This window comes from Cyprinodon variegatus, unplaced genomic scaffold (assembly GCF_000732505.1).
Source record: "Cyprinodon variegatus isolate N-32 unplaced genomic scaffold, C_variegatus-1.0 Scaffold450, whole genome shotgun sequence".
Classification (NCBI taxonomy): Eukaryota; Metazoa; Chordata; class Actinopteri; order Cyprinodontiformes; family Cyprinodontidae; genus Cyprinodon; species Cyprinodon variegatus.
Genome location: NW_015150903.1, coordinates 611,058 through 637,335, shown reverse-complemented (window position 1 = coordinate 637,335; position 26,278 = coordinate 611,058). Strand labels below are relative to the sequence as shown.

General features: G+C 37.6%; 1 protein-coding gene and 1 long non-coding RNA gene across 3 annotated transcripts in view; one reads left to right on the top strand and one right to left on the bottom strand.

The window, feature by feature from the left end:
- Positions 1 to 2,364: 2,364 nt before the first annotated feature.
- LOC107093851 lies at positions 2,365 to 8,709 on the bottom strand. The gene is made up of 3 exons (XR_001481631.1): positions 8,573 to 8,709; positions 6,610 to 6,677; positions 2,365 to 4,908 (listed from the first exon to the last, which is right to left on the bottom strand). It is a non-coding gene; the product is annotated as an uncharacterized LOC107093851 (long non-coding RNA).
- Positions 8,710 to 8,777: 68 nt separating this feature from the next.
- Positions 8,778 to 26,278, top strand: part of efna5 (ephrin-A5) — a 127,299-nt gene continuing 109,798 nt past the window's right edge. The window contains exon 1 of one of the 2 annotated variants that reach the window (XM_015389152.1): positions 8,778 to 9,877. In XM_015389152.1, the coding sequence (XP_015244638.1) occupies positions 9,753 to 9,877 (125 nt within the window). In that variant the 5' untranslated portion in view covers positions 8,778 to 9,752. The remainder of the gene's footprint in view (positions 9,878 to 26,278) is intronic. The other variant, XM_015389151.1, reaches the window with a different exon arrangement.

Sequence of the window (26,278 nt, the reverse complement as noted above, 5' to 3'; positions counted from 1 at the left end):
TCTTTATCCGTCGTGGTCACAGTGGGGCTGGTGCTATTTTTTCAGCAGTCTATAGGCAAAAACCACACCCTGGACAGGTCACCAGTCTATTAAAGGTGGTTTGAAGTTGATGATGACATTTGCTGAGTGGTTATGTAATGCTGAAAACAAAAATGGTCCAATATTCATAAACTGAAAAACACAATATGAGATGAATGCCATAGTAAACTGTCAGGAACTGTAGCTGTCAGGAAATAGATGCCAATGTGTTTAACTTTTGTATTTGAATGAAGCTGATGAAAAACATTGAAACAGAAGTACTTAATTCAAGTTACTTAGTGATTCAAGTTACTCAGGGGGTTTACTGCAGTGTCAAAGGAGGATGTGGAACAATTTTACATTCTTACAGTGATGGATGCATGAATCAAAAATGGGGTCAAGATTCACAGATAAATCCATTTGAAATCACATATCTTGTTTAAGTTTAATGCCTGGAACACCTTTAATAAAATAAATGCTAAGCGTTGCATGCTGCACTGTCAGTGCACCTACTATTAGTGCATGCTACAGGGCTCATCTCTGTCAATAGCTTATCAGTGACACTGTCCAGAGCAATTGTATTCCCCATTATCAGGAGTTCCTGTTAGAAGAAACCCATCTTAATTTGATCAGTGTCATAAGCTTGAATCACAGCTTATCCCTTTATGTGCAGAATTACAAATGGCCTGATTATAAAACTTTAAACAATGACAGTGCGAATTAACAGGCTAAGCATACACTAATGCTTTTGTACCCTCATCAATGATGTATAGGCAAGCTTTTCAGTGGTGGCCTTTTCTGAAGACCAAACCCCACCAGGGATAGAGGCAGGGATAGTATTGTTTGAAAAGGGAATCAACTGGTATTATAATGAGACTGATGTTCTTTGGCTTGAGCTAAAGTGCACAATTATCATATCACCGCTTAACTTTGAACAAGACTACCTATTAGCTTTGTCCTGAGCTTATGAATCTATATTTTCTTTTTGACAAAAGTATCCTAAAGGGACAGTGGAGCATCAATTTCTCCCTGAGACTTCAAAGAGGAACTCAAGGCCCCCACTGAGCCGAACAACTGCTGTGTTGCACACTGCAGCCAGGCATATCAAAGACTTTTTTTTACATTCATTTCTGTAATGAAATAACGGAGAGTACAAAGAGGACTCAATGGCTGCCCACCCTTTCTCCTCCCTGCTTTTTGGTCATGATTGTATGTAAGTATTACTCAGAGTCGAGGATAGCCTCTCCAAATTGGGACCCATATTGCAAGAGCCGGCTGAAGAACCATTCACATTAGGCGAGGGACAATGTGCTCATAATATCTATATTAGCCATGTCCTGTCTTAATTCACTTTTATTACATCCATTCATAATGCTCTCATAATGATGAGATGGATCCCAGCCAGGGGATTTTCACAGTGTCACCTTTATTATCACCACATACTGTGATTTGTCATTTGCTACTCTACAGGTCTCTGTAATGAGGATAGGTTAAGACTTCTCTGAATCAAATTAAGGGGATAAAATGCACCATGGTATATATTCTTTATCATTAGGCCTCTTCTTTTTAGGTGGTTCAAATACACTTAATGAGAAAGCTTTGGCTTATTTAACAAAAAAAAAAAAAAATCGGCTTAATATTGTTCTACCTAGTAGCCTTTAGGAGTGTTTCATGTTGGAGCAGTTGGAGCTTGTATTATTGTTGCTTGGTGTGATAGAATATGGTTCAAAGTGCACAAGGAGAGAAACCACTTTGTTACAGGACATGTAAACATTTATGTTGCAGGGCAGGAGGCTGTTTGTGGTTTCCTTTTGTGTGTGAGGGAACATTCGCTTGCCTCACTGTGGACAGAATTGGAGAAATGGGGAAGCAGTCGACTAAAGGGCAACATTAAAAAGCTGACTTTAAGTCAAACAATTTACACCAGTGGCAGATGTTGACATTAAGATGGAAGAGTTTTTAAGTGTCCATTAACTAATGGCATTAAGAAACAACCACTGGGCATGTCTTAATTTATTTGAGAAAGCAAAAACTCTTTGGAAACAGATGGAGAGGAAAGGAAACAAGACTTTCATAAACCAAACCTTTTTTAAGATTTATTTGACTCAATTAAGCACTGAATACATATGAGCTATTGCACCCATACACAAAAGTAGCTTCCTCTAAAGCAGGGGTGTCAAACTGGTTCCAGAAAGGGCTGTGTGGCTGCAGATTTTCTTACCAACCAAGCAATAACACACCAGACTCCAAGCATCTCATCAAGGGAGTCCAATCTGAACATGATGACTTGATGATATGAAAGAGGTCTGGTGTGCTATTGTTTGGTTGGAAAGAAAACCTGCAGCCACACGGCCCTTTCTGGAACCAGTTTGACACCCCTGCTCTAAAGGGTGGCTGTGCTCAGCCATGAGCATAGAGTGACAAGCTCTGTTATCTGGCAGAAACTTCAATTAGTTTGCTGCCTCTCTGCTTTAAAAATAGTAATCTAATAACTAAAAGTGCACGATTCATCCCCTCAGTTTATAGACATAAAAGATTTACCGTGATTAGAATTTTATATCCTTGGAATGTTCAAATAAGTGCTTATTATTTTCTTTCTTCAATATATTTCTCTTCATGTGCGTTTACATGTTTTTGCACCTGCCCAGACAAAGACGATCCATCCTCTTTAATACACTCCTGCTCTTCCTCTCTGAAAAGGGGGACCTTGACTGCGCCTCCTGAAAAGCTGATGCCTCGATGAATAGGAGGCCCCTGTCCTTACATTTCTGTGTCTGCTGCACTGATTGTGTACTAATGGCAGCATCAGTCCCCATCTGGTGTCTATCATTTGGATTCAGTGCAGAGCTTGTCCCAGCAGATACATCCGATTAGTCCATCTCATCGATTTGTGCTGGCTTGTCATGACTTAGTCAACCCAAGGTGTCTCTTCTATGACATGCTGTCTCCTTGTGATTTAGTTTGCCAACACTCTAAGTGCATTGAGTGTGACAATGAAATCTTTAATCTAATATGCATCCTAAGGAAGAAAGCGTTGGGTAATATGGGGGTTGGTAATGTTCTTCATGAGTTCATATGTAATGAAAAAGGCCTGTGTCAAGTTTATTAATGTACATAGCTCAGAGTTTTGAATGCAACAGTGGCTTTTTGATCTTGACTTATAAATGTGTGAGTTTGGGTGTAGCAGGTCATATTAAATAATTTGTCAAGAGAGATTTTTTTTTGTATTTATTTCATCCAATAAATAACATTAACTGATACTAAGTTTTTATTTTGGGGTTTTTATTGAAGCTAACTTGTGCTTTGGATTACAGTGTTATCCCTAGAAACAGACGCATGTTTTATACCTGATGATAAAATAATTTTTTCTCAAATGTAAGCCAATCTTATCTAACCAGACTTTTTTTTGTAAAGCGCAATTTACAGTGCTCAAAATACACACAACTTTTTATGTACGGCTGCAGTGGGGCCTGTGCCTATCTTCGGCAGCCTAAGCGCAGGCGGGGTGCTCCCTGGTCAGGTCGCCAGTCTGCCACAGGGCAAAACAGAGACACACAACAATGCAGACACACACTCACACCTAAGGACAATTTAGAGAGGCCAATTAATCTAACAGTAATGTTTTTGGACTGTGGGAGGAAATTCTTATAGGAAATTCAAATCTTTGAGAGACAAACTGTTTTAGGTCTATTTGCTCTGGATTTAATGCAGCTGAAACTATTTTCTTGATGGAAGTGGGTGGGGTACCTTTAGTAATTGGTTTGACCTTTTTCTGCAAGTCCCATTGACTGTGTCTAGATCTGGTAGAAGGCATCCGACAATCCCACTCACTATCTTCACTATCAGGACTAAATCCTTCCTACCTTGTGCCAGACAGCTTCCATACCACAACTTAATGCTGAGATTGAGGATGCTTTAAATCATGGTGCTGTAGAAGTGTCAATTCTTTCTGAGAAATAGGTGCTGTTGTTGGGTCTTCCTCACCACATGGGAGTTCCAATAGAGGTCAGAGTAAGCGTGAATGCCCAGGAACTTTACACAGCCATAAATTACACCACTTTCCAGTCTATGCAGAAATGAGCAAAGTCAGGTTTCCTGGACCTCTTGCAGTCTACTATGTCCTCCTTATGGTTACTGGTGTTCAGGATAAAAATAATTTAAACTTTATTGATCTCACACTAGAGAAATTTACCTCTGCAATTAACCCATCCCCTTGGGGAGCAGTGGGCTGCCATTGTGCAGTGCCCAGGGAGCAGTATGGGGTTAAGGTTTTTTTGCTCAGGAACCCAGAGTGGAGGCTGTGGGGATCGAACTGGGTACTTACAACCTTCTCAAAGCACAAGCGCACTGCTCTAACCACTAGGCCAACACACCCCAGCAAGGTTTTTCCTGGAAAACCACTGTGTCAGATTGTGGACCTCTTCTCTGTAGCAGGTCTCATAATTATTATATATGAGACCCTCTGGTGGATTTTGTCCATAAACCTCACAACTATGTCTGTTTTGTGGATAACAGAGCAGTGTAAAGAGAGTAGATGGGATTCCACCCACTGGCTGTATGTTTACAGTTTTTGCCCTGCTGGAAGATGAGAATCATCTCTCACGTCTGTTCCATAAAAGATATTTATACAGAGCACAAATGATTTTCTCGCTTGTAGTGTGAAATTCCCAAATCTCTCCAGAGTAATCATGGACCTCTTGGCTGCCTAGAACACCTCCTTGGGAGGTGTTCTGCAGGAAGGAGTCCCAGGGGATGACCCAGGAAATGCTGGATGGACTCTCGGCGGGGATGGGAGCACCTCTAGCTTTCCCCAGCAGAGCTGGAGAAAGTGTGTGGGGAGAGGGAGGTCTGGAAGTCCCTGCTGATTCTGCTGCCCCCACGACCCAGAACCTGATAGAGAGGAAGACGACAAGTACATGTTTGAGAATGAAGAGGTTAAAAAAGCATTACACTGAAAATCAGCAATTATTTGTCTTTTAAATTCACAATCGTGTCCTATTTGGAGTTAGTTTATCTTACAAAATCAAAACACCGTAACGTTTTAGGTAGGTAGACAGTAACCATTTTGCAAAAGACTGGAAAACATACTGTTAAAAGGTATGGTATAAGATCCCTGATTTATTCTTGTTCTAGTTCTCTCTACTTTAGTTTCTTTATTTGTTGGATTACAGCCCAGTCTTGTCTTGTACTTAAGAAAAGGGCTTATCAACTGTTTGAATGTGTTTGAAAGCCTTTCAATTTGCTTCTTTAAAAGGTTGCTGGACTCAGTTTCAGCCCATTAGGTAAACAGTTTGATTTCTCTTTTTTTCCCTTTAGATATTAAAGCCTCCTAAATTCAACTAATACCATGGTTCTGTGTCTATACATAATTACAGAACAACCGTGCTGAATTTCAGACACTGTCTATGCATTTAACTCCAACCTGTTACGGTTTATAAATGGAAAAGCAAACAACCACAGCCTTTGTGTTTATACCTTTTATGTGATTTAGTGATTATTTTTGCCCAGTATATGATTAATGAAAGTCACATCTATTGGCAGATGCAGGACATCTCCTTTCAAAAAGGTGAAAGTATAGTTTTAATCTATGCTTTGAAAATGTTTTTCTTTTTACATGCAGGTTATAGGATGTTAATTGGCAGAGATTTTCAAAAGCACCAATTCAAAGGGTTCCTTTCATGTCTGTAATTGCTAGTTGGTGTTCCCGAATCACCATTCTTATACCAGGAAAACAGAGCCGCATTTTATTCTACTTTAATGAGTAATTGTTATGATTTACTTACGTACTTCCTTTATCAGAAAAGAAAAGTCATTTTAATAAAAGTTAATAAATAAATTAATAACTTAATAATAAATTATCTCACCTGCCTGACACTAATTTCCCCCCATCCCATCCTCCCTCTGACCCTGGGTGGGTGCGCATGCTGATCACTAAATCTAAGAAGGGAGAAACCTCAGGCTTGAAGCCAGATCCTTGTCATTTTTGGCCAGAATGACTTCAATATATCAAACTCAAGCTCTTGATGAAGCCAGTTATCCTTTATCAAAGAGACATTACCAAAAAGTTTGACTCAAATCATAGTGTACTATAAAAATGTGAAGAGTTTAATTGCTTTATTGGGAATAAATGATTGCATCCATAAAGTGTGAGTTGCACTGTTTAATAAGAAGACATATAAATAAACATAGGGATATTAAAACGCAAAAAGCCCTAAAAGACTTTAGTGTTAGAAACTGTTATCTTCCTGCAATAAAATATTATACTTTTTATATTCGTTCTCATTAAACAGTCAAATAGAAAAGATGATGTTTTTTTCCTAATATAGAAACATACTTCAACTGCTCTGCTGAAATATCCAAATAAATAAAAATCAACAAATTGACACCTAGCCTGTAATAGGAAGTTGAGAAGAGGATGACAAATATTGGGAGAAACTGAATGCAGTTGGGGGTGTTTGCTGAGTGGATATTCAGTTGAACGTGAGTGTTATCAACTTTATTTTACTGCATGTGAGACAGAGATGAGGATAACCAGGAGAAGAATACAGACATGGCTGTAAAGTAGGTGTGAAAACAACCATGTCTACTAACCTCTGGGCTGACCTTCCCATTCCTCCACGCCTGGTGGCTGATAGTGTCTTTTCTCTTAAATGTAGGTTCTGCAGAGAAAAAGGGACATTTCCCAGAGTTTGTGTGGTGCGGCAGTAGTATCAGTGTCTAGTTGCAGCAAGAGCGCCCCTCCTGTCAGTGTGTGTGGTGATAGCTACAAGTGAGCAGTCCTCAGTTTACACAAGAGGAAGAGAACAGGTCAAGAGGATTATCTTGAAATATTAGCTCCCCTCTTAGCCTGACTTTGACTTTCCTTCTGTTTTTCTTTTTTGGTTTCTTGATGGCCAACAGCAGCCATCATATTGAAGACACAGTTGAAGTCTAAATATAACAGGATGTCATTCTGAAAGTATAACAAAGATAAATACCAAGATGTAAAATGGAACTTAAGATGTGCTCATAGAGTTTAGTTAAGACTGAGGATAATTTTGAATGCTCTCCTAACATGACCGAGAAGCAACTTTGTTTTTATTTTCATTTATTGATATTTTATTCAAGATAAAAAACAGACAAAATTGACTGGTTATACAAAGAAAATCAATAATGGTTTCAAAGCTTTATTTAAAGTTATTGTTTAATGCAACTAAAGTTTTTTTTAAACATCTCTTCTGCTTTCACTCACTAAAAACTTAATTTACGCTGTAATCTTTTTTTTTTTTTCAGAATTTAATAATTGGATCTACTAAAGTGATTTCCATACATTCTGTGTGTAATAATGTATCACTTGTTCTTTAAAATGTTTTTGAACAAGGTTTTAAGAAAACATTTAATCTTGCAACTAGATACCAGGCACATGTTTATTTCTAGTTTGAAAATAGAGTTAATGCTGATGCTAAACTAGTCAAACCTTATACTTGTTCCAAAAGGAAACTTTTAAACCACATTCTAATAACAGCTCTTAACTTCATGAGCATAACATAACTCAGTGGAGGGTTACTGAGAATTTTCTCTGCTGCCCTTGGCATTTAGCCATATTGCTTATATCAAAACAGCCACAGCATTAAATGCACAATATGCAAAGCATCAAATTAGTACCAAAACGAGCCTGCAGTCCAAATTCTGCTTTGGGTCTCTTTCCATGCTACGAGGCTTTAAATGAGTATTTCAACAACAGATGATCATAGCTTACTTTTGTCTAAGGCCGAATCAGTGATTCACAGCTACAGGGCTTTTAGTATACTGGAAGCCATCAGCGCGGCTTTTCAACACGGCTGCTCTGCAATAACCACATGGAGTCCTTGTGGCAAACCGCACACCTTCTTTTTGCACAAACAGACTTCAGGCTCAGGCTGTTACTCTGAGGTTTTGTTTCTTTTAAACAGTGACATCCATATTGACATCGTTTTTTTAAAGCTTAAATATGAATGGCAATATTTATTTATTTTTACCCGTTACCGTGTGCCGGCAAAGTAAAAAATATGGGCAATAACTTTAAATATTTTGACAACACAGGGGTAAATTATTTTTAAAAAATCAATACAAATATAAATACATAAAACATATTGGATAACATTGCTTTAAATAATAAATTTATAAGTCCACTAACTAAAAAAAATATATTTTTTTTTGTTTTAATCCAGTATGAAATAATATTTTTACAATAGCCTTATTCAAATAGATATACATTAAAAAAATTATAACTATAATAGAGGAAATAAATAAATATTAGCTGATAAGTGGAAAATGAGGTAATAAACTATGCAGGGCTAGAATATTTACAAATTTGATATTAATACATTTTTACTGAAGGTTCTGTTGCCTTCATTCCCCCCCCCCCTTTTTTTTTTTTTTTGTGCTGTGCCCAGTCCATTTGCTTGTAATTAAATAGCACCAAACGGAGCTTATCTGGTGGATCCTGTCAGTAGAGAATCTAAAAAGCGCTCCCTGACCTAAGAACCTCTCTCCTCTTCCCCCTTCCAGCTCTACCGTTCTCTAATTGAATTACCTCGACTTTAAAAAGTGGGCGGGGCTTATTCCCGTTGGAGTCACGCCCATTCAAATCGTCGCACACCAATGAGACTATCCCCCGCTCCACTGTAACCAAACCCACTCTCAGTCGGCGTCTGGAGCTTGCTTGGAGCTGCCATCTCTGTCCTCCTCCTCACTGAATCACTGGGTACCGGCGTTTCCCCCCCAAAACCCCTAAAAACTGAAGAAAAAAATCAACAGAAAAAAAACAGAAAAAAAAGGAGTGCGCACATGGGAGAGCGCTGCGTTTTTCCACTTGCGCGCGTAATGCGATGGCTTGTATATGAGGAGGACACTTTGGAATGCGGAGATAAAATCAAGAGTCTATAGAGGAGAGAGAGAGAGAAAGAGGAGAAAAAAAGAAAACAGACCGCGACCACAGAGTCGGGCTCCTCCCCGCCACGGCCGTGACACCTCCGGCGGATCACTGCGTACAGAAGAGGATGACAGCGTTTTATTTCCTGTTTGTTTTGGGTTTCTTTTACGCAGCGCTCTAACGCTGCCACTCATCTTTCTCCCAGGCACGCACTGACTGACTGACTGCATGGCTTCAGAAAGTTACCGGGATAATAACATGGACATCTGACGTGCGCCCTCGCAGCGTCATTGGACCACATTAAGCCCCCCTCTCTCCATCACGTCTCGGACTAATCTGCACTCTTTTCCTGCGTTTGGAGCGAAGGCTTGAGCAGTTGTCACTTTGGCCCTGACACAGGCTACACCCAGAAAGCGCAGAGGGGGGGTTTGACACTGTACGGCGCCACAGGAGACACCAAGTGTTGTTCTTCGTATTCTTTGCTTTCTGCGCTTGTCTCACTTATTTCTACATCTCAGGAGGGGGGAGACATATTCTGTCTGGATCCCCCCCTCACCACCCAGCTACAAATAAAGCGCCTTTGATTTAGTAACTTTAGGTTTCCTTCAACCTGCGCAAGTGTCACCTCATCTGTCCCCACCAGTGAACGATAATTTCCTCTTTACTTGCGCATGTTTTCTCTTTTCCATTCCTGTAACCTTGATAGATCCTCTAAAGGGAAACGGGTCCACATGTGACCGCGACCAGGTCACCTGTCCCGGTTAAGGCATCCCCCCCTCTACATCCCCATATTTGACTCCACACTGAGGCGGAATAGACTATCCAAGTTTTTGGTGTAGTGATGCTGCAAGTGGAAATGATCCTCTTCATCTGCCTGATGCTGCTGATGTGTGTTCTAAGCCAGGAGCCCGGATCCAAAGTGGTGGCCGACCGCTACGCCGTCTTCTGGAACCGGACCAACACCAAGTAAGTGCTGGAGCAGCGCACGGAGCAGGCAGATGTGTTCCTCCTTCCCTCGCTTTGCTCTGAATGAAACATCAGGCTTTATTCGGCACAGTCGGATTCTCTTGGTGCGGATCGGACAGATAGGAAAAGACATCTAACAGATGGCAAACTGCATGAGGGCTGTGCGTTTTTGCGAGACGCGCGGCACCGTAAGGAGAGAACCGTAAATAAATATGAGTTTGCGTCGCTTTCCTTTCTACCAGTGTTCCCCCAGATCCGCTGCAGCATTATCAGCTCTGATCAATCAACTCATTTATATAGATCCTATTTTCTTAGTTTGATTACATTATTTTAAACTTTCGGCTGCACTTAAAACGAAGGCCTTTCGGCGTAAAAAGCTTTATCAAGTCTATTCAAGTCAAACTGCATAGGCTGAGACAGGAACAAAAAAGTGATTAATCTCTAATAGTACTCTCATAGTATTGTTTGTTACATTTAATTCTTATTAAAATCTAAACAAACAAGTCCAAATATTTAGTTTTATTTCTTAGAAAAACTTTAAAAAGTTCCTTTTAGGCAAAAAAACAAACAAACAAAAAAAACAACAACCCTAAAATAGTCCCGTACAATTGTTTTACTGTAAAGATCTTTTAAGAAGGAAAGGCAAAATCAGATTAGAATAATTGTTTTTATTCAGATAATTACATAGTTTCTATTTTTTTCCCTCTTTCTTTTTTAAACTGTGCAGAACAATTGTGTGCCTTATCAGTAATTACTTTGAATCACCCTCATGCTGTGGAAAATTAAACCTTTTTTTACACACAAAAAATAAGTAAGAAAATAATAAAAGTTAAAATGGATCTCTGTTAAGAAGAGTCAAGTTATAGTCCAAGCAAACAATTACATATACTAAATCTCTCTTGCCCCAAAAGGTTCTAATGTTTTCCTAAAAAATAAACTTTTAAAAAGTTATTTGGCACATGTTGCAGAAGAGCAGAATATTAAAGAAAAATACATATTAATTAAAAATAAGACAATTGTTTGATGCAAATTAACACTTTTAACTTGAAGTTCAGAAAGGTCTTCAAAGATTGTTTAATCTGACCTGCCTTTTCAAAAAGTTTGTCAGATGTGAAACCTTGTTTCTCCCTCTGGTTCAAGCTTGAGTAAACTGCTTGTCCAGACAGCATTTCCTTCCAAAAGTCCCTCATAGAGCACACTGTACAGCCTTGTCCTCTGCTTATTAACTCTGATCGCCGCCTGGCAGAGTTTACCAAGACCTTTAATTCAACAGCCACCAGCACTTAGTGTTTTATTTGTTGACTAAAATAAACCTCCTACTGTGCATAGTCATTAATGGCACACGCTAAATTTGTTGAGCAACTATTACATTGAGATTAAAGTAAAAAAAAAAAAACACTATTTATTGCTTGAAATCGGTTGCAGAGAGTAAAAAGGAAGAGGCGACTCTGTGTGCCCTCGGCTTGAGTCGGGGTCAGTCAGAGCTGGGTGTGTAGATTCCCAGCCTGATAAACCGTTGAGCATGACTGGTGTGGTCTGGGTGCCTATACGCAGACTTGCCCTGACTGTTTGTTAATGGAAGTAAATACACTACTGAGTTAGATCTTGATGCCTACTATTGATAGGCACACATTATCTGGGCTGTGCTATTTTTTTAACTCAAAAAAACAGAATTTTGAGTTGAGGGGCTGCTTAGTTACCTTAAAACCTTCCACATGTGCCAACATTTTTCCCACTTGCTATGGAAGAGAAAAAAATGGGAGAATTCAATAAATTGCTGTTAATCTCAGATGTGACCCATTAACGGCTCTGATCTATATGCTCTGTTTTCTTTGAACTCCAGTAAAACCTGAGTAATAGATAGTTTCCTGAGCCTCATCTGTTTCTCAGATTGAAATTCGCCTGAGGAAAAAAAAAAACAGGTTTTCTAGGAGGCTGCAGCTCTGTAAAATTCAGTCCGTACTACTTTACTCTAAGTGGAGTTTGTTTTCCTCTGAACCCTGTAGCGGCTCAGGAGCCAGGGAGATAACTTTAAAGCACAGAGCGAGAAAGTTGGTGAACTTATCGTATTGATGTGCGAGTTAATAAATATGGAGTCCCTCTCCAGCTGCATTACTGTAGAAAATTGGTACAGACCTGGAACTTGGCTGTGTCTCTTTTTCTTTCACTCGGGGTGAATGGTCTCATTGAGAGCATTGCTGATTCGGATTCATGGAAACAAACAAACACACTGAGCGAGATCCACATGATACACATGATGGTAGAAAATATCTAATCATGGGATTTGTTAGGAAGATATTAGCAGATGACTCAATTTATGTTTTATTCTAACAATACTCTTTGCAAATGTACCATATGCACCTGGAGCTTGTTCTTTTTCATCTTAAAGCTTTGGAATATTTTTCACTCTACAATTGTGAAATTAATATAATCATTCAGGCTAAATATTAGAGTTAATTTTAGCTTTCTAATAAAAGAATAAACTTTACAGGTGCACCAATAAGGCTTTTTGCGACCTAGATAGATTTCCATTGAATTAAAAGCTGAAATAGGTAGTTTGATTTTTTTTTTACAGTTTTGTTTTATTCAGTGTTTTATTTAACATTATTCCAATTAAAAATGGCACCAAAAACCCAGAGGACAATAGGCTTTGCATTAAGTGGTTTCAAACTCAACTGAAAGTAAAGTAAATGTTTTTTTTTTATATCTTGGTTGTTTTATAGTTAAAACAAGCTTAGAAGTTCTTATAGACTGAGAATCAGCATTTTTAGTTTTGATGCATTTAATGAAATGAAATATACAAACTAAACATGTTTTCTTGTTACTTATCTGATCAGATCCAGTCAAGGGAAAATCCACCAATGCCCTTCTCTGGTTTTAGGCGTATTGTTGTAAAATCCTTCTTGTATAATCTGTTGCACCTAAATTGGATTCTTCACATTTACATCATTTCTAAAAGATGCACAATTTTTTGTGTTTCTTGTCAGAAACCAATTTCTGGTATTCTCTGAGGCACGATGTGCTGATTCAGTTATGTTTAAGGAAACATAATGGAAAAGAGAAGTGAGCAGTTACGACTCTTTGATAGATGTAGTAGTTTTAAATCAAACAGACGTAATTGCAAATATCTCCATTTAAACTTGGCCTCTACATTTATCAGATTTTTCTTTTAACAAGCTCAAAAGACTACATCAAACTAAATGCTGCTGGTTTATTTGATTATAGACTGAGAATGCTGAAAGTGTGTGGTTTAGATGCATTTGCTAAACATGGAGGAAATTCTTTGCCAGTCAAGGACAAAGTTGAATGGTCCATCAATACATCAGTCGTTGCTCACTCATTCCTCTTTAATGAACAGAAGGAAATCCCAATGCAGAATCTTGAATAGTTAATAAAACTTTGTCATGTGTACACTAAATGTGTAATTAGGAGTTTAAAGCATTACGTGGGGACTACAGGAGCGTACACACTATCTGTCCATTAAAATGGTTGAGTGAGTTTGTTTTGGATATAGACAAGAGAATAAACCATGGAGGGGAGTGAAGATGGCAGTTTCTTTTAATTTTGTTCTTACCTCTGATATGGAAAATACAGCTGAAATTGAAAACGGCACAAAAATTACATTAAAAAGCTTTGTTTAGTGTTTAAAGGGTTTTAATTATTGTTTTTTATAATAATAAAAAATATTGAATGATATAAAGTATAAGTTTGGGTTGAAGTTATTTGTGCAGGCAGTGCCCCAGCGGCTGTTTCTGCTTTGCGTTTCTGTGTCGGTAATCTTGACTGAGGCTGAGGTGGAGTTGCTTGCTGTGTTGGTGGCTTTAGTCCAACATTGTGTTTCACAACTACAGCGTGGGACCAGGATCTCACAAACTGTTATACTGAATAATACCCTAGTTTTCTGTCTCCTTGGCACACATGCTTTCCTTTCCTTTTCTGTTCTTTTCTTTTTTTGTGAAGAAAAAACAAGTTTAATATATAAAAAAAAACCCTGCTTGTTAAGAGTCATATAAATTCTACTGAAAACTCGGTGTAAAGAAAAAAGCAAACATTTAATTTGTCTTTAATCTCATGCATTTAGACTAAGAGTAAGGAAATAGGTGGAATTATCTTTATGTTTCGGTTGTGATTGTAAAAAGATGCCACTTTCTTTTTCCTCTTCTTCCTCCACTCCTTTCTGCTGTGTTGCCCTGTAGCTCTTAGCGGTTTTCTCTGTCGTTCTCTCCCCTCTTTCTTCCCTTGCATGCCTCCATCCCTTGCCAGGCACAAAGAAAAAAAAAGTACAATTAGACATTTTCAGAGGACCTCCACACTTAAATCGTAGGGAAAAAAGCTCAGAGGTCATACTCACTCTCAGTAAGAGAGGTCATGCTCATATGGGCAAGAAGTAACGAAGCAGAAAGTTGGCTTGTGAATGTGAAAGTAGCAACTAATAACTCTCCTTGAAGCGCACGGTGTTATAAGCCGATGGATGGAGGTTTTTTTAAGCATATTTTGCAAGGTGATTCGTATTTTGCTGCAGAATATGGCTGTAAAAGCTGCTTCACCTTTTTCACTATACGTAGTGTATTCTTACAGTCACGTCTGCTTTGTCTTCATCTGTGCATGTATTTTGGGTATAAGCGTGACTGTGCATTTAAAGTAATTCTGAGTCATGGGTCTAACTGGGCATAAACCGTTGAGCATTCAAAGATACAAATAGATACTCATATTTTTTGTTTTTGTATTTGTCATAAAAAAAAAAATAAAAAAAAAATCTGCAAAGGTCAGTCTAGAAACTATGTGGGTGTTGATTTACAGTATTACGATTCCGAAAAGTAATGGTTAGAAAACTGCTTAAATTGCTGGAATCTTGAGAGTTTCTTGGCCAATTGAGGAGGAGTTACAGAAGGACATTGTTCTATCTGTAAAAAAATTCTCATGCTGCATAATATCAGGAAGAAATGTAATTTTAATTATTTAAAATGCATCTGATGAGTATAATAAAAAGTAATATTTTTCTGACTGCTCACTTCGTTTACTACTACTGCTCTCTGTTAACATCTCGGGCACTAAAAGTAGATATCATATTTCAGAAATGCAGAGCTTTAATATGGGACGTTTGAAATGTAAGATCCTACATAACATTCTGTCCAAGCAGTCTTTTAGCAGTTGGATGTTTTTTGAGGTTATAACTGTTATTCGATATGTTGTGTTGCTCTACAGCCAACAGCAGGGTCTTACAAGGCTCATGGCACATCCAATTATCCTGTTAGTTTTACTGCTGTTACTCTGTAAGAGCAGAAAGACTAAGTTATATTTCATTATATATTTTTGCTTATATCTATGCATTATGACAATAAATACATGTAACAGGTCTAACATAACTTTTAAAATTAAAGTTTTATTTTTAGCAGCTCTATTGAAAATGTATCATTTTCTTTTTCAAATAGCGCATAAAAATACATTTTCTTTTATTTGTTTTATTACAAGTTATCATTTTTTTTTGAGATTTTCAATTGTCATGTTGTGCCATTACAAAAAAAAAAAAAAAATCAGAAATATATTAGGTTGCGAGGTGATATATATGTCCTATAATAATTGGTGCAAAAAAAGTGATAAAAACAAAACAAACAATAATATTAATTATATATTAAGTGTTTCCATACTTTTGTTTTCTCCTTTTCTCTATTTTTCTTTACATTTTCTCATGAGTTTTCATTTTTGTTTTGCCACACAAATGGCAGCCAAACGTAAGACTGTAGTGCGAAATGATCAGCCACCCGTAAAAGATTAAAACATGACACTATACAAGGAACAAAAAAAAAACGCCAGCAGCAACTGTAACAATGTTGCAAAAAAATTTATTTTCTATGCCACTTCATAGCCTCTTGCTAGACCTGTGAATGTGCTTTTTTTTAAATGATTATTATTTTTTTGTTGACAATTAGGTTGAAAATGAGTCTAACAGGCAGTAGTCAATGCTCAGTCAATGTGCTTTAGCAGAGCAGCTGTTATTCGGTGTGCCGTGGAAGAAGGGGGGAGGACTCTTGGCCGTGACCCTTGTGGAGGTGCTACGCGGCGGACAGAAGCAGCCCTGTCGCCTGGGGTGCTTGGTGGCTGGGCTGCAGTTGTGGATATGCTAATCCTGTAGAAAGCACCCTGCAACTGAACAGAGAGGAGATTCCTTGTGGGTGTCTGTGTGTGCAGACTGGAAAATTAGAACGTTTAATGACTAAAAGCTTTTCCTGCGACCTTGCTCGAGCAACTTGAAGAACTTTTTTTCAGCATGTATAAAAAAAAAAAAACCATGAAGCAAAAATAAAAATGTGTTTATTCAAGATTTTTCTAACACCGCCCAGCCAGATCAAGCTTAACATGATTTAATAGTTTTAAACACTATAAATAGTATTAAAAGTGCTCATTCATCAAAAAGTAGATTTCTTTTATTTTCTGGAGAGAAAAAATGAACTGTTGCTTTGTTATTGGCGTACATGTTTCACTTGCTTTTCCCAACACATAAATGTCCATGGTTTTGTTTTCAGAGTAATCACTCCAAGGTCAGATCAAGTGCTGAAATGCTGCTATCAGCCGAGCGATCTGTCTTTTAGCTCCCTTTTTCAGCCCACGGCGCTCAGTCCGTGGGGTAGCATTCTATATGACTCTTCTCTGAAGCTATAAAATATTAACTGTCTTATGCAATGTACATGTGGGCAAAGCTTGATGGAAGACTTATACTCTGGTATGTGAACAACAAAAATAATGCTCCACTTTCTTTGTTTTATGTTGGCCTGTCAACCCTCTAACAGATGCATGCATTTGTTCTTGGTTATTCCTTCTTTTGTTCTCACACTATTCAAATATTAAGAACATATATTTAAAAATCCTTGCTTATGCAGTTAGTCACCACACTAGAACGCAATGTTTTTCTGTGATCAAAAGTGCTGTACAGTTTATTTATTTATTTTTTTAACAAATATAGAGACCTAAATTCCGCCACTTTTTACCATAGCTGCGTTTTCATATCTGCTTAAAAATACTGATGCAATTTACATGTATAACTTGTCCACTCTCGAATGTAAGATGGAGATTTTCCAACAGCCGCTTACAGGTTAGCTCTATCTCCTCAAGCCAGAGAGGGGCGCTATTGAGAGACATCAGATTGCCCACAGTTTATTGTTTGTTCTTGGAGAAAAACATTTTTAGGATCTACAACTGATATGTAAACTCTTTCTAAGCATAAACTATTCCTTTTGTTGATCTTATTCATGGTCAATTTCCCATTGTATTTGCAGGCTTTAGACCTGCATGGCTTAGTGCCCAAAGAGTTGGTTTTCCCTTTTTTTTTTTTTCGTCACTGCTCCGTTTGACTGGAATATCTGACGTGGACGCTTGAGACCGCTCATTTTGACAGCCACATTTTCCACAGATAACTCCTTTCATGCTAGGCTGACTTCAGACCGTACACTGTGATTTTCCTTATTTAACATGAGGGGGGCTTGTGGGCAAGTGAATGGATGTTTTTCTAGCTGGGCAGCAGTGTGGAGAATAGATCCCAGAAGAGAACACATCTCCAGCTTGTGAATAAAGACCTAATTGATGGTTTTAGCCAGTTATAAATGACTCATGAGGTAATTTGTCTTCTCAGACAGTCTGATATCGCACATATGCATGGTTGTGTGGTCCAATATTCCATCAGATTATATGCATTTTATTATATATGCCCTGGAAAACACATAGCCAGTAATATGTGTTTTTTTTGCCAAAGATCACCCTTTAAGCCTCTATGTGTTCGGTATTATGAAATGTTCTCTAATGCACATTGACAGAAAAAGAAAAAGGTTGATCTTTTTCTCAAACTCTTTTGTGCTTTCTTAAACACTGTTTCGACACTGACGTGAATATAAACAAAGAGTGAAGCAAGGTCACCTTCTCTTTTTTTCACTGTGAGCTGGTGGAAAGACCTGCCAATAACAATATTTCTGCATTACACTGTTTGAAAAGGCAATTGACAAAAATAAAAGCAGCCCCCCACACCCCCACCCCAACACACGCAGACACACACGCATACATCTCACAACCCTCCCCCCAGTGAGCCTGAAAGGCGGCCATTGTCCTGCTTTCTCTTTCCACTCTGAACACCCTGGGCTTCAGGTGATGTGCGCATTTTAGGTAAAGGGAAAGCAAAAAATGAGGGCAGATGGCATGAGTAAGCATGTGCTAATTTTAAATTGAAGTGGTATATTAGTGTTTTCAAGTTATGTTTTTGAAGCTACTTAAATTTTTATACTATTTCTACTAGGATTAATTCAAGTCCTTTTCACAGAGATGCAAATAAATACCAGTGACCCAGGTTTTTTTGTAGGCCACAAGCGACATGCTTTGATACTTTGTGATTCTGTGAGACATATTAGCAAAAATATATGTCTTGCACATGACATCTATTTAAGCTGAAAATTACACACAAAATAAATTACAGCCTTTATATCAAAATTAAAATGATACATGAAAGTTGAGCAGGGCATACACTGCGATATTTTCCATCGTGGCACTCAGGTATAGCTCAAGCTGTACGATGAAACCCCAGGGTTTAAAAGTTCACAGCTCACAATGCATGTTCTTACGCTCTGCGGCCCGACGCTGTGATGCGATCTCATGACGGCCGACTAAATTATGAAATTGTTTGATTTTCTCCTGACCTTACGATTCCTTGTTGGCGAGGTGGTCTTGAGAGGCTGATTGCCCTACTTTACCCCGACCCAGGATCAGGCTGAAAGTCAACCTGATCAAAAAATTCTTGCACGACTGGAGAATCTGCCCGAAAAGCATTATGCACTTGTGTTAAAGGATTGGACAATTTTTGTTGATTATTACCATAATAATCAATGTAGTACTTTTTTCAGTAATACTGACAATTGTTGCTTTTTTGTTTTAAATAGAAGCAGCATGATCATATCAAACAATTTTGTTAAAAAAATCTTTGGGAAATCGGTCCAATATCAGCCAAAATAGGAATATTGGCATATATCAACCTGCCTCTACAATCTCTGATATGTTATCTGCTTTTTTTTTTTTTTTTGTAAGTTTATGTAACTCTTTGGTGGATAAAAAAATGGGTAAGTTGTTCTTCCTGATGTTGTTTAGTATTGTTTTCTGTTTAAGAAATTTCACTGGATAAATCTTTTTTTATTATAAAACACTATAAAATGAACAAAAAAAAATATTATTATTGTCAGAAAAGCAAAAGCTCTATAAGTAAACTTCTAGTTTTTAATTTTGAGAATGTAATAATGGCCCATCTGTAGATAGTTGAAAGAAGAAAGAACCCTAACCCTAACCCTAACCCTGAAGGAGTAATTCAAAGGGATAAATAAAGTTAAGTCTTAGTCTAAATCTACATATAGTCTTTTGAATGTGTATGCATTGGTTAGTGTGACTGGGTAGTGTAAAATGCTCTGAGTGGTCAATATGAGTGAAAGCACAAAGTTTAGTCTATTTTCCATGTCTGATGGAGGTAGGAGTGAGAGTCTTAAAAAAGGATGCCCTTTTCCTCTCACTTCCAAGTGTCCTGCTTCCTCTTAACTCCAAACCTCCCAATCTCTAACCTCCTTGGTTGTCCTTGTCGAGGCTTAAAGATGCATGCAGTTTGTTGGCTGCCTTCCTCCCGGCGGTGACCACGGTTGGTTTGTTGGTTGGTTGGTGGCATTTCTCCAGGGGACAGACACTGCATCTTCACCCCAAGGAGATGTTGTCTTCACGGTTTGGGTTTAGTGACCCTGGAGCTGTTTTCTGCAGAGATAGGATTAACCCCACAGGTTTTAAACCCTTGTTTTGTTTCCACTGACAGCAAGGACCGCCACACACAGGCTTGTGTTTACTGGGTGGTGGTGGGGGTTAGTAATGCACTGGTCAACACAAAGTTACATCTTAGTCTACCCCTATTGTGATACATTGCACGCTGTGCCCTTGAAAGTGTATTTCCAACAGTAACAAAGTCAGAAAGCTAAGACGTGTGCAGTGTAGCTGCTTAATGGAGGGTTTTATTCCAAATGCTGCATATCAGCTGCAGGGACAAATTACAGCGATGACAAAAGGAGCTGGTTTTGTCATCAGAAATAGTTCCAAAGGAAAGACTCATAAAATGATGTATTTGTTTCAATTTGATGAATAATTTAGCTCATTATGCATATCATATTTCAAATAATTTGAAAAACAAATACAGTATAATTTGTCATGCTCATCTTTTAGTTTGAATAGTTTTCAGTCTTTTAGAATATAGAAACTAATTACTGACAGACCTTTATTATTTGTAACAATTTCAAATAAATGACAATCATTAATTTACTAGTACAGTACAAGAGCTCTAAAAAGAAACAAAATCTCCTACTCTGTTCTCATCTTTCACAGAACGAGCTTGTCTGATGCGAACTCTAAGAAGTCTCTAGATTTAAATGTTTGGTAAATCCCATTTTAAAACGTGTAACACTGCATTCAGTTCATCATCCTTGGTGGAAATTGGCCTTGATGCTCAAAAGAACAAGAGTTTTGTGTTGTGTCCATCTTGTGTGTTTTTGTGTGCAGGCTAATGCGTAGTTTTTTGAGTTGTCCTGAGCTGAACTCTTCTTTAATGAAGCAGCAGAAACACAGAGTCACTACAATAGCAGAGCACAGCACTATTCTTGACCCATTTCTCTGAGCCTGCTCCTCCGAGAACAGCTTCATAGTTTTCTCGTTTTGTGAAGTTGGATAGTGTGTGTGTTTGTGTGTGTGTTGATGTGCATGTTTGAGTGCATGCCAATCTTTGTTTGTACAGGGTGCTTAGTATTCGTATGTGAAACCATACACATTTTTTCCCCGCATCCCCTTAAATGAAAGGGATTTATCCACCAAGATGCCTAATAAAATCCATCTTCCCCCTGTCTTCTGATTGTTGCACCACTTTTACTGGTCAGGTTTATTTTTAACTTTATTCGGCACAAGCAATTTACATCACAAAAGACAAATAAGGCTGGAATAAGATGTTATAGCACAGCCAGAATATCAACACTTTTTAAGTAGGGCTGCAACTAATTATTACCAATTTGTTTATAGACAACAGTTATTTTATATATATTTTTTAGTTAGTAGGCTAGTAACAATTTATCTCCATTATCCCATTCTTTGATTAGAAATGTAAATTCAGACGCATGCCTAGCTATTTTAACTCACCTGTGAATATTGTTGATATTTATCATCTTTAGAAATTAATACCCATAAAATTTTTTTTAACACTTTTGCAGTAAAACCGTGGCATATCTTGGTAAACCAAGCAGATATCTCTGATTACACAGTTTCATTATTTCTTTAAAAAAATTTTAAAGTACATTTTGTGACATAAAGGGTGTAAATCATCAAAACCTTCTGTGTTTTTGCTGGATTCATCCATAGAGACTCAATGAATAATTGAATACTGTGGTGTGCATTTCACACCAGGACTTTACTGCCCTCTGCCTCTTAGTGAACTGCATGTGATTTAACAGTAAGTTTTCAAACATTCTGCAGTTTTAACTATTGTTTGTTTTAAAGGTGCTTCGACTCTGGACTTTTATGTTAACCTTATTTCAAGATGTATCTAATTGACTATGTTAATATGCCTGGAAATATATATACGTAATATATATCATATCAATATTATCTTTTGCTGACCATGACCACATTTTTTATATTAGATGTCAATATCAGAGTGAAAGTTTTATATCAGTGAATCCGTATATGGAGGAAAACTTACCTCAAAATCACTTTTTCTGGGCTTATACTTTAGCATAGATGGCTCTCTTCTTGTGCCGTCTTAATGACCTAAGGATATTTAGTCAATTTACGGCACGTTGTGCCTCAAACCATATGTGTGGTGTCCTCCTCATGTTTAACGAGTGTATGACATCAGCTTTTCAATTTGTATTGGTGTTGGCATTACAGCTAGAAATTATTATTAGTTGGAGTAGGGGTGCACCGATTGATTAGCAGGCTGATGGATCAGCTCCTATTTTCCTAATTTTGAGAGCTCACGATTGGCTTATCTCGTTCACTGAACTTGTATACCTCTGCAAAGCTCTGAAAATCACCTGCTGTCAATGCTCTAAATTTATTAAAAAAAATTTTCAGAAGTTTTTAGTGTTTCTCGGGTACTGATTCCTTTTTTCAATAAGATAAGATTGAAATATTAAATGTGTCTTGTGATCTTATAACAACTGTCATTTATAAAATAAAATATGTATTCGTCAAAATTGGCATATCAAGCTTTTTAAACCTCCTGAATCGGTCAGAAACTTGTCATCGGTGCACACCTAAGTTGGAGTATTTGTCTTATAAAATATAGATTTTATTCATAGTCAAACTAAAATGGATTTTTGGAGACCCCTACTTGCAGATTTTCCAAAATGGGTCATCAAATAAAGAACATTACTTTAAAATATCAATTGTCAAAGTATTTAAAAAGAAGTGGTTACTAAACATCCAATTGGCTCTAAAATATTAAGATCAGTACAAAACATCCTGTCTGCATTTATTGATCGACTTCAAAACCCAAAATACTGAGAATATTCAAACCTTCTTCCTTTTAGTTGTAAAAGGTTTTTAACGACTCTTGCCCAAGATCAGTCAAACATTAACTGGAGATTTATAATGTAAATAGGGATTTATTACAGCACAGTTCAGGGTTTAATGAAGTCTTATTTTATTTGGAAACGTTTTGGGGGTAATTAGGGCCACTTAAGACAAGCATCAAAATGGAATATTGATATATGAATTAAACCTAGAATGAAGGATTCTACATTGACTAAAATGCTGTTAACCAGAGGATTTGTTACACCATATATAAAAATATACACAACACACCTCAGCTTTGTAAGGGTGGTTTATTATTTCTTTAGTAAGGTTTAAGTTGCAGAAGTTGTGGTATTTATTCAGCTTTTTATTTTCTCCCCTTAAATTGGCAAGCAAGCTTTAGAGTGCAGCAGCCTTTGAACCATGGCCTATCCCATGACTGCAGCCCAGGGTATTAACCCAGAGCCACTGAGAGGCTTTAAAAGCCATCAGCTCATTGTCCGGAGACACTGAACCCCCTTCCTCTAAAATCTTTTACCCCATCCTTTCCTCCTTCCCTTTTTTCTTAAGAATGTATTGAGCTGGCCTCTACTGGTATTCATATTAATCAGTTTTAAGGTTCTAATGAGATAAGTGAGACTTAAGGGGAGTCCCCAAAGTGGCCTAAGCCCTCCAGATAAACAGAGGTGATGAGGGCTGCCTATAGCCACATCCTTTGGAGTGTGTTTTTCTTTAGGATAGTCATGCATACAAAAGTTTTAAAGTCCTTAATCTATCAGTGGGGATTTGAAACCAAAACATGGATAAAACAAGTTTATAAAAGGGGCAGTCATCACATTGCCTTTTAAAAGTTGTAGTGACACAAGAGAGACATTTTGGCGATTTGCTTTTTGAACATTATTTTTTTGAAGGTCACGATAAGCTTGATCGTGTCTCAAGTTAGATTTTCTTGGAATCAGTAAACACCTTTCTTTTTCTCAATCCAGCCCAACATTCACTCCGTCTGCTCCCCATCCAGCTAAGTAGTCAAAGAAGATAGGCCAGTAGTTTTCCTTCTCTGGCTTCCCTTAGAGTGGAATATTACTCTCTCTGCTGCCCTCATCTTTTATTTTCTTGCTGGGATTACCAGATCTGTAAATGTACTGTCTTTAAGACCGGAAGGTCCTGCTGAGTTTACCAGGCACACCCGCCATCAGCATTTGGCTCAATGTTGTGGCTGCAGTGGTTGATTGACAACTGCTTACACCCCAGTTTTCAACCCCCTGCCTGCTCAGGATTTCTTTCTTCTAACCTTGTTTTGCAGCAATGTGAGCTTAATTTGTTTAAACCTACACATTAAACAGCACATATTGAGCGAGAGCTTAAGTGCCTTATTCCTTGCTTAATATATATATATATATATTTTAAATTTAGAACATGTGCTTGTAACACAAGTAAATAACAAAAAAACAAAAAAAACAAACACAAACAAAAAAACAACCAATATATGTAAAAGATAAGTTATTGCCTCTTTGGAAGTCATAGGTTGGGTTTAAAAAAACATGTTTATTCATAATTTTTTACTGGCTTAAAAATTGTATTCCTGACAAAATACACTTTTTCGGCTCCTGCGTATGCTCACCCTGGTGGACGTTTGCTTTTGAACTGTGGTGGTGAGGTTGCACAAGACCCCAGAGAGTGTAGTTTCACCTGCTGCTCTGTTTCTTGGGGCCACAGGACTCCAGGGCCGGAGACATTCCAGCCAGGATTAGAGCTTGCATGTTAAACAGAAGTGCAAATTTAGGGGGGAAAGCAATGTGCCTTTTTTTTTTTTTTTTTTGTCATAAGCTGGAATCACTTTTTACGTCGAACACATTTGACATCTGGATAATTATATTTGCAACTGAGTTTATACTTAAAAAACTTTTAATTTTGGTGGCTTTATATTTGATTTGTGTCAATTATAGATTATGTAAATACATAGTTGATTGAGCTTTAAATTACTAAGCAAAAAGATGAATATGATTTATATTGTGTGTTTGTTACCAGAGTTTGGGTTCCTTAGTTTAAATAATACCAATTATATCGATGCTTTGGGTGCTGGCAGATATTTAACCATCCTTAACAGGGACCAGTTATAATATTTGTAAAAGTTTCATGTGGGGAGGTTTGTGGTAAAGTTGTTCTAGCTTGGTTTTTTAAAAACAGGAAACCACTGTTATATTTATTATTGCATTGTCCTCATTATAAACTTGACAGGGTGTCTGTTTTTCTGGTATTTTTAATTAGGTGAATGATTGAGGTAGGCCAACAGCCTCTGGCAAAAAGTGTCATCTTTCTTACATTAGAACAGAGTGCGTGCTTGGCTTTGGGTGGAGAAATGAAATCTTTGTTGCCGTTTGCGATCTCTTAAAAGAACCGTTAACAATAAAAATTCAGCCAAGATAGAAATAGTTGTGGCTGATGGTAGAACAATTTATGCTTTGTTACATAAAGCAAAAGGCTTGCTAACAATCATTATGTCTCTACATGTATTTTGTTTCAATGATCTCATAAATTTAAAAATGACTTTTTACAATGGACATTGTAATGAAATATGAGTTTTTATGTTAACTAAAGGAAAGGTGCCAGCTGACAGGTAGGTCTGTGTAAGTGTTGGGGCATGTCAACCCTTCACGGACTCTATGGGGGCAGCAGCTTTAATAATGCAGAAAAGAAAACCCTTCTTTAATCCCTTCAGTGAAATGTAAAGAGCTGTCTGTATATTAAGTCTAGGTCAGATTGTGTCTACCTCTGTACATTAGCCTCAGAACCTTCCGCCTGTATCAGTGGTAGGAGGAACATGGCACGAAGATGGTTGAATTATTCACACTCATAATCGCCCTTTATGTCCTGCTGCCAGGCCTGGCCCCACTGTTATTCTAGTGCATAATTGATAGTGCTCAGAAGTGGAAAAGTTAGAATAGCAGAAGTAATGCGAAGCGAATGTGTAGTCAGGCAGCTTTGGAAAGGGGGGCACAGGAGCTTTTACACCAAGCTTGTGTTAGCCTTTACGGGGCTTAGGCCCAGCCAGTGTGAGGATTGCGTGTGTAGGCCAGACAGACTTGAACGGGGAAGAGCGGGGTAGTGGGATAAGAGGGGAATGAGGGAGGGGGGGAGGCAGAAGAGATGGGGACCAAATTTAACAAGGTCTGATCCTGAGCTGGCCTAGAATGTGATCTTTTTTCTTCCCCTGAAGTTGTTCTGGATGTCAACAATGGGAAAAAAAAAAAAAAAAATGAAGTAAGATCACTTCAGTGTTATTGAGGAGCATAAATCATAGTTGTTGTTGCAGGATTTTGGTTGTTTGGGTCTTGTCCAGAATTCCTTTTGTTTTATCTGCTGCCTGCTGAGGCAGGTTGGGCAGACACTAACTTCACATTACGACATTTCAATACCGTAACCAAGAGCAGCAGCCTCCAGAGTATAATGAGACATGCTCAATTACGATTTTCAATCAAGTTTAAAACAGGATCTGTAATTCATTAATTTCAACTTATCATGTTTTGATAGGTAACCACATTTAAAGAAAATATACCTTTTCAATTCAAAAAAGTTTTTTGCTCCTAAACTATTAGATAAACATATGAGGACAGAAACACAAATATTCATTGTTTTTAATCCAATATTTAGATTATTTATTCATGAGTTTGGTTAAAAGTTATAACAAAAAATTTACGTTTATAACAGCAGAATTTGCCCATTTAATATGGTAGAAATATATAGCAACAAGGCATACAATATCACCCTGAAGAATATAACATTTGCTGTAAACAGGAATTTGTATCTTTTTCTAATACTGACAACAGAACTATAATAATA